Source organism: Platalea leucorodia, assembly GCF_965183815.1.
Source record: "Platalea leucorodia genome assembly, contig: HAP1_HAP1_SCAFFOLD_279, whole genome shotgun sequence".
Classification (NCBI taxonomy): domain Eukaryota; kingdom Metazoa; phylum Chordata; class Aves; order Pelecaniformes; family Threskiornithidae; genus Platalea; species Platalea leucorodia.
This window is the reverse complement of record NW_028121293.1, coordinates 5,413-14,540: the sequence shown is the minus strand read 5'-3', so window position 1 is coordinate 14,540 and position 9,128 is coordinate 5,413. Positions and strand designations below refer to the sequence as shown.

General features: G+C 54.3%; 1 protein-coding gene across 1 annotated transcript; it reads right to left on the bottom strand.

Annotated features, from left to right (window-relative positions):
- Positions 1-1,639: 1,639 nt before the first annotated feature.
- LOC309603973 (olfactory receptor 14J1-like) lies at positions 1,640-2,575 on the bottom strand (the record flags this gene model as incomplete). Its single annotated transcript, XM_082338843.1, has 1 exon — positions 1,640-2,575. The coding sequence occupies one exon, from the start codon at positions 2,573-2,575 to the stop codon at positions 1,640-1,642; it is 936 nt and encodes a 311-aa protein (XP_082194969.1).
- Positions 2,576-9,128: the final 6,553 nt, after the last annotated feature.

Here is a 9,128-nt window from a genome sequence, read left to right as displayed (position 1 = left end):
GGCCAGTCCTGGGCAGGGAGTGTTTGAGGGCACTGAACTCCATGTGAGACACAAACATACTCTTTTTAATGTTATAGGCCTGATTACGACAGAACAATTCAGAAAATGTCAAAAAAAAAAAAAAAAAAAAAAAAAAAAGAAGCCACGAAGAAATTAAGGAAACAATTTAAAGGGAAGGAAATGTTCTACTTCTGTGGTGGGTTGACGCTGGTTGGATGCCAGGTGCCCACCAAGCCACTCTATCGCTCCCCCTCCTCAGCTGGACAGGGGGAGAAAAATATGACAAAAGGCTCGTGGGTCGAGATAAGGACAGGGAGATCACTCAGGAATTACCGTCACGAGCAAAGCAGACCCAACTCGAGGAAATTAATTTCATTTATTGCCAATCAAAAGTCAGAGTAAGATAATGAGACATAAGAGCAATCTTGAAATGCTTTCCCTCCCCACCCCTTCCTTCTTCCTGGGCTCAGCTTCCCTCCTGATTTTCTCTACCTCCTCCCCTGCGAGCGGTGCAGGGGGACAGGGAATGGGGGTTGTGGTCAGTTCATCACACGTTGTCTCTGCTGCTCCTTCCTCCTCAGGGGGAGGACTCCTCACACTCTTCCCCTGCTCCAGCGTGGGGTCCCTCCCATGGGAGACAGTTCTCCACGAACTGGTCACACAGCTCAGCTAATGGTGGTGGTGTCCTCTCCTGGGCACTTGCCAGACCAGCCCAGACCTTTCCTGGCTCTTCCCATCTCCCCTGCCCTCTCCGCAGCCCAGCCCCACAGAGCAGCCCAGCCTGGGCTGGCCCCACAGCAGTGCCCGCCGCAGCCCACAGCCCCAGCCCCTCTGAAGGGAGCAGAGAAGGGTCAGCCTCCCCATCAGCCCCAGGGCTGGAGGCTCACCATGGCATGAGGAAAGGGAGGTTAGGGAAACTGCAGGAAGCATGGTCTCTGGTCCAGGAGATGCCACAGACTGACCATGGCCCATCATTGCCAGTCCCCCTCCCCACGCCAGCACAAGAGTCCTGGTCAGGGCACAGAGCAGCGTGCCCCAAGTGGATGCCTGCAGAAAGAGGTTTCTCTTTCTGATGGATTCCCCCCTGCAGGCACAGAAATGCTCCCTTGCTCTATTCCCTGGCCACCCCTTTCCCCTGGCCAACTTGTCTTCGTTCCCACCCCGTGCTCTCCACAGGCCCCTGAGCTGGCAGTGCTGCTCTGAAGAGACCAGGTCCTGCTGTTGTCCACAGCCATGGCTCCAGGGAAGCAGCAGCCCCAATGTGAAGGTGGCAGAAAGGATCTGCCCACTGAGGCAGCAAGGGGCATCCCCGAGGTCCATGAGTGCCTGCTCCTCCATGTGGCAGCTGGGCTCGTGGCTCCTTGACCCCTCCTGTATGCTGGGGCTGCAAACCCAGCTCCAGACGAGTTGTACGGGATGGGGGCAGAGTCAAAGAATATTCTGCTGGATTCTTTATTGTGTTTCCCTAGACAGGGAGCCTGGCTCCATATCTATGTGAGGTCTTTTGCGTCATAAAACACTGGCAGTGGAGTAATAATATTTTTATTTAAGTGGAAGTAATATATGACATAAAATAAACAAACCCAAGAAATATATGATCAAAAGAACATGCGAGCTTTTCCTGAGGATGATGGCCACCTTACTGATGCTGCAGTAGTCCGTGTTCAAACAGTTTCCGCAGGGCCTCTTTGATGTCTGTGTTCCTCATGCTGTAGATGAGGGGGTTCACTGCTGGAGGCACCACTGAGTACAGCACTGCCACCACCACATCCAGGGATGGGGAGGAGATGGAAAGGGGGTTCAGGGAGGCAAATGTGCCAGTGCTGACAAACAGGGAGACCACGGCCAGGTGAGGGAGGCACGTGGAAAAGGCTTTGTGGCGTCCCTGCTCAGAGGGGATCCTCAGCACGGCCCTGAAGATCTGCACATAGGACAGCACAATGAAAACAAAACAAGCGAAAAAGAAGGTGGTGGTAAATATGACAAGCCCACCTTCCCTGAGGTAGTCATTGGAGCAAGAAAGCTTGAGGATGTGGGGGATTTCACAGAAGAACTGGTCCACAGCATTGCCTTGGCAGAGGGGGAGGCAAAATGTATTGGCAGTGTGCAAGAGAGCATGGAGAAACCCAGTGCCCCAGGCAGCTGCTGCCATGTGGACGCAAGCTCTGCTGCCCAGGAGGGTCCCGTAGTGCAGGGGTTTGCAGATGGCAACGTAGCGGTCATAGGCCATGATGGTGAGAAGAGAATACTCTGCACCAAACAGGAAGAATACAAAGAAGACCTGGGCAGCACATCCTGCATAGGAGATGGCCCTGGTGTCCGACAGGGAATTGGCCATGGCTTTGGGGACAGTGATGGAGATGGACCCCAGGTCGAGGAGGGAGAGGTTGAGGAGGAAGAAGTACATGGGGTTGTGGAGGCGGTGGTAAGAGGCTATGGCGGTGATGATGAGGCCGTTGCCCAGGAGGGCAGCCAGGTAGATGCCCAGGAAGAGCCAGAAGTACAAGAGCTGCAGCTCCCGTGTGTCTGCAAAGGCCAGGAGGAGGAAGTGGGTGATGGAGCTGCCATTGGACATTGCTGCTTCTGGGCATGGAAACTGCCAAAGGAGATAAAACCAGAAAAAATCAGAGAAGCTTCTCTGAGCAAAATTTGATTCTTTCATTGTGGAATGAATTAGGAACACCTAATGGAGCTTTTCTTTCCTGGGGGACTGTTATGCAGCTCTGAGGCTTCAGCTCTGGTTTGTGCTGGCTGAGTGTGCTGTGCAGAGCCGTGCCCTCTCCCCAGGGGCTCCTTGAGGCTCAGCCCTGCTTTCCAGCAATGACCCATGGAGGCAGCAACAGCCCAGTGTGTTTGGAGGGAGGGTTCCTGGGGAGGAGTTCCCTGTGCTGCACTACAATGGAGGGTGAAAGCTCCGAAGGACGCTTTCTTCCACTGAGGAAGGTGGGAGATGAGGTGCAGCAAATGTGTCTCATTACACTGTGGTTTAGTATTCAGACACCCCCATCCCACTTGGGAAATATTCTGGAAAGGGTAAAACTCCCCCGTTGCCCCATTGCTCTCAGTGTAAACCTGGGTCAGTGCTCCCATCCAGGAGGGCTGCTCTGTCCATCAGCCTGCTGCCCAGCTGCTCTGTGCTTGCACCGCTCCCAGCTGGAGGAGGGCTGCACCCAGAGGTTGCTCCGAAAAAACCCCTGATCTGTCCTGGGAGCAGAGGGGTCCTGTTCACGGTGCAGATTTCAAAACACCTCTCCTTTCCAGCACAGCTCTGCAGAGTAGGATGGAGAGGACAGGACAAGGATGCTGATTGGCATGGGCAGTTCAGGCACCCTCAGACATCACCAAGGTCCTACAGGAGAGCTGTGCCCTTCTGGAGTGATGCTCACAGCCCTGCAGGACTCCCTGTCCAGCATGATCAGGTGTCTGAAGGTGATGTCTGCTAAGGGAAGCAGTGTCTCATTGCCCAACCACTCACTGCAGCCAAGAAAATTAAGAGAGGGCTTGGGCACCTTGGTCCCATGGAAACACCTCCAGGGCGGTGCCCTCCAGGTCAGTGCCAGAGCAGGCACTCAGCACCCCCACCCCTTGCCCCACACCAACACTGTTATTGCCAGGGACCCCAAGAGCAGGAAGAAGAGCAGCACAAGCAGATGGAGGAACAAAGGAAAACTCTGTGACTCTCCTCCTAAGGGAAGCAAGGAGAGGAGAGGCAGCCGGGCACGCAGGAAAGCCTTCTCCTCACCCAGCAGAGCACAGCACCTCCCGGTTAGCAAAAGCCCAGGGCAGTCACTCTCAGCCCCTTTGCCCTGCAGAGGGAAGCGGCCCCGTGTCAGGGGAGATGCCCCTCTGCTGTGCCAGAGCTCTGGCTGCAGAGGAGGCACCTCCTGCCCTGGACCACACAGCCTTGAGGGCAGCGGCTCTGCTGGGTGGGAGACGAGAGCAGGGGTCTTGCTCAGAGGAAGGTGTCTGCATTGGAGGGGATGACAGGGAGCTTTCCAAATTCTCCCTCCCATGACATTGCTGGTTGGAGTTTCCTACAACACTCTGCCCATGTGTTTGCAGCCTGGAGCTATCCCTGGTGGGAACTTGTCGAGGACTGTTATGGCACCAGAATTGTCTCGACATTGCCGTTCTATCGCCATCTTCTGGGTTCGACATCCAGCCCCCCACGAAACCACCACAGGATGCCCATGCAGAGACCAGGACACGAAAGGCGGGACCATGAACTGCACGCACGCCTGCACAGAGGCCAGGACGCGAAAGGCGGGGCTATGGACTGCACGTATGCCTGCGCAGACACCAGAGCGCGAAAAGCAGAAGCGCAAACTGCATGTACACAGACCCGTTCTGCGCATGTGCGTGGCCACGTAAAAGGACCGTGTGCGCCTTTTGCGGTCCTCTCTCTTCGCCCTCTGCTCTCTCACTTTCTCTTCTCGTCCTACACCGTGCACCTCCTTGGAAGCTGCTCCTGCGGACACAGAGACTGGACCGACTGGACCTTTGATCGACGGGACAACACCGGACTCGGAGTGGCGGTAGCTAGTTCCCCTACGTGGCTCTTTTCTCACCCGCCTGAGCACGCTCTTTCTATTTTTCTCTCTTTTTCTCTCTCTCTCTCTTTTTTTTTCTTTTTCTTTTTCTTTTTTCCCCCCCATCTCCCTACCCGGTCCTCACCCCTTCATTCGCCAAAATAAAGTCAAAAGGTTGTACGGCATTTGACCTCGTTTGTGTCTTAATTACGTCCTTGGGATCGTATCGAAACCTCTCCCGACATTGGATCGGGACATTTTAATTGGCGTCACGGACAGGATCCCCTGTGACAAGAGTGCCATACTACCTTGTTGTGGTGTGCTGTGTGATTGTGGGTGAACGAGACGTACAAGCAAGTACGAAGCGAGTGCGGAGTTCCGATCCGCGGTTCTGCTCTCCCGCGAGGGAAGCAGCCGGAGACGAACGAAGCGCGAGGAGGGAGTGAATGTTGGTTCTTTGTGCATAACTTACATATTAGTGTACGGTTTGGCCTCCTGGGAGCGTATAGGGGGAACTTGGATACTTAAGCGTGACCCTCTCAGGACGACACCCCCCTTTGTAGGAATTTTGGATATTAGTTTGTGTTTTGGCCTCCTGGGAGCGCATAGGGGGAACTTGGATACTGAAGTGTGACCCTCTCAGGACGATAGCCCCCTTTGTAGGAATTTTTGGATATTGGTGTACGGTTTTGGCCTCCTGGGAGCGCATAGGGGAAACTTGGATGCTGAAGCGTGACCCTCTCAGGACGATATCCCCTTTGTAAGTGATGGCTGCCCGCAAGGCAGTCGATATTTGTGACCATGTGCTTTCGCTGGATGAAGGGACAGAGAAATTGTATGGCCTCTTGGAGGTGCACCGGTCTCGCCCCTCACCCCAGGGACAAGACTGGGCAAGGGAGCGCTGGTTTCAGTTACAGAGTGTGGTGGATAGAATAAGTACATTTCAGAAGGAGGCTAAGGTTAAGAGGGGCAAAGGAAAGGCTATAATTTGTGCGGTGTTGGGAGCGAGTTTGGCCGCCGCGGTGGAGGAGAAAAAGCAGAGGTCCTGTCGGACCGATACGTTGGTGAACTCCCTGCAGACGGTAATAAAACCCTGCAGGAACAATTGGAGGAGGAGAGGCGCCAAAATGCGATACTAAAAAATGAGTTGAAAAATCAACTTTTAATGGAGGCGGATACACTGCCGGGGGCAGAAGCAACGCCCGCGGAGAAGGGGATACGGCAGATTTACCCAAAGGGTGATTTGCAAAAAGCCAAAGAGGCCGTGGAGAGCCTCCCCCACATGTACCCGCTGGTTAAAACGGAGTATGTGTATGAGGACGGGGGTGATAATCGTCCCCAAGTTATTACTAAAGAGGTCCCATTTACAGCCACTGGATTGGCAAAGCTGAGAAAGGACTTTGCGAGGAATACAAAGGAATTGGAGACTGAATACGTGTGGAGAGTGTCTTTGTCGGGGGGGGGTATGGGATCTTGCTGTCAGAAAAGGAGGCGAAAGGGTATTGGGGTCCGGGTGTGTTTTTAACTACGGGCGATCTCCAAGCCCCATGGTCGTTGACCCAGAGAGCCGCATACTGGGCAGGGGGGTTGAGCCCCCTGGAAAGGGGAGACCCCTTAGCTGTAACGGGCACGGTAGATTAATTAGTAGAGAGCGTGCAAAAGGCGGCGTGCCTTCAGATGATGCATGACCGGGAGCTCAAGCCCCACCTGGGCTCCCCAATGGTAATGCCTGTAGACCCGGAAAGAATGACTCCCCTGATACGGGGACTGCCCGACTCCCTGAAACCCTTTGGGATCCAATTGCAAGGGCGGATTTATAACACCCTCCGGGGAGAAGGGATTGAGGCCGCTCGGGAGGGGATAACGACCCCTGACTACCGGCGGCTAGGGAAGACAGTATGGACGTGGGGGGAGGTGGCTCAGGAGTTAATTGATTTTGGGAGGAAATACGGCCCTGTTGGTGGACCACCCCACAGAACCGAGACCAGGGCTGTGCAGGCGGCAGAACGAGTTAGTGGGTGGCAGTCACCCCTCGGGAGCGGCCGGGACCCGGCTGCGAAAGGAAAGCCCCTGAGCCGACAGGGACTGTGGCAGTTGGGGCTCCAGAAGGGCGTTCCCCGAGATTTAATGGACGGGCTCCCAACCAAGAAATTGGAGCAGCTCGTGCGGAGATGGTCAGAGCAAGGCGCCAGTTCGAGGCCCACTCCTAACACCCCACCCCTGGTAAACTTTGGGGAGAAACCAGCCAGGGGGAGAAAAGACAGCGGAGAACTAAAACCTCCGCCCCCTGAAGGTGAGGGGGAGGGCGGAGGGTGGATGTTCATAAGACAGCTCACCTGCAATGCAAAGGGAGACATGCTGCTCACGGTAGCGGTGGGACCCAAGAAAAGACCGGTGACCTTTTTAATCGACACGGGGGCACAAATCACTGCACTGAGTCGAACAGAAGCGGAACGATGTGGGATCTCGGTACCCTCTAGAAACCTGATTGTTTTAAACGCTCTGGGAAAAACACAATCGGTACCTATGGCCCCAGTGTCCCTATGGTTACCAGGGGAGGACGGCCCTGTTAATACTATGGTGGCCATAGGATCCTTTCAAATGAATCTATTGGGCGTAGACGTTTTAAAGGGCAGACAGTGGCGCGACGCCCAGGGAAATTCGTGGTCTTTTGGCGTCCCCCAGATCAGGTGGTTGGCCGAAGCCCCCGGTGTGGGGGTGCGCCTGTTGCAAGCGGCGCCTGCCCTCCCCCCTTCCAAACTGACAAACGTGAAACCCTCCCCGCTACCGACAGGAGCAAGAGATGGAATCGCGACAGTGCTGGAGGACTTAAAGGGGCGGGGAATTATAGTTCCCACCCACTCCCCCTTTAACTCCCTGGTATGGCCGGTCCAAAAACCAAAGGGCAAGTGGAGGTTGACAGTAGATTACCGGAGGCTCAATGCCAACACCGGCCCATTAACAGCCGCTGTGCCGAACACTGCTGAGCTTGTAGCCGCCATTCAAGAGCAATCACACCCTATTACGGCGACTATTGACGTTAAAGACATGTTCTTTATGGTCCCCCTGCAGCCGCAGGACCTGGACCGCTTTGCTTTTACCTGGGCGGGGCAACAGTACACCTTTACACGGCTCCCTCAGGGATACAAGCACTCCCCCACCTTAGCCCACCACGCTCTAGCACAGGAGCTGGAAGCAATTCCCATAAGGGCGGGGGTGAAAGTTTACCAATATATAGATGATGTACTCATAGGGGGGAATCAGGTGGAAGAGGTTGGGGAAGTCCAGAAGGACGTCATCACCCATCTAGAGAGCATAGGATTGACAATCCCACCTGAGAAAATACAAACCCCTTCAAGAGAGGTGAAATTTTTAGGAATTTGGTGGAAGGGAGGGATGACATGTATCCCACCAGACACCCTTTCCTCCCTCGACCAAATTAAGATACCAGAATCGAAAAAAGACTTACAGCATGCATTAGGGCTGCTTGTGTTCTGGAGAAAGCATATCCCTGATTTCTCAATTATCGCGAGACCCCTATATGATTTACTACGGAAAAGGGCGCAATGGGAGTGGACCCCGGTCCACGATGAGGCGCTACGGCTGTTGGTGTTCGAGGCAAATGCATACCAAGCCCTGGGGCCTATCCACCCGACAGACCCGGTGCAGATCGAGTGGGGGTTTGCCGCAACCGGGCTATCGATTCGTTTGTGGCAACGGGGGCCGGCAGGGCCCATCCGGCCCATTGGCTTTTATTCTCGGAGTTTCAAGGATGCAGAAAAACGGTACACCACATGGGAAAAGGGGCTGTTTGTAGTCAGCCTGGCTTTACGAGAAGCAGAGCGCACCATTCGCCAGCAACCAATAGTGCTCAGAGGTCCTTTCAAAGTGATTAAACCAGTTTTAACTGGGACACCTCCCCCTGACGGGGTGGCACAAAGAGCTTCGGTGCAGAAATGGTACGCGCAAATAGAACATTATTGTGGTATTTTTGAAGTTTCTGAGGGCGCTGCCAAAAATTTAGTTATCCAAGAGGGAGTGGCCCCAGACCGGGAAGGTGACGTGCCCCCTTCTGCTGTGCAGGTAGCCACCTCATTTTCAGAACAATTACAGAACGCTTGGTTCACTGATGCCTCTGCTAAACGAGAGGGCAGAACTTGGAAATACCGTGCTGTCGCCCTACAGATAAGGACCGACCAAAAAATAATTACCGAAGGAGAAGGCAGCGCTCAAGTAGGGGAATTAGTGGCCGAATGGAGTGTCTTTCAACACGAAGCCCAATCTGCCTCTCCAATCTATATCTACACTGACTCCTTTGCTGTCTTTAAGGGGTGTACAGAGTGGCTCCCCTTTTGGGAACAAAATGGGTGGGAGGTTAACAGAATACCTGTATGGCAAAAGGAAAAGTGGCAAGATATTTTAACCATTGCCAGACAGGGGAACTCTGCGGTAGGATGGGTAGCCTCCCATCAGCCGGGAGAAGATCCGTCTGGTCATTGGAACAATAGGGTTGATGAGCTGGCCCGCCTCGCCCCCTTGCAAAGTGATCCAGTAGCGGAGGATTGGGAGTGACTCCTGGAATGGTTGCACCTTAAGAGA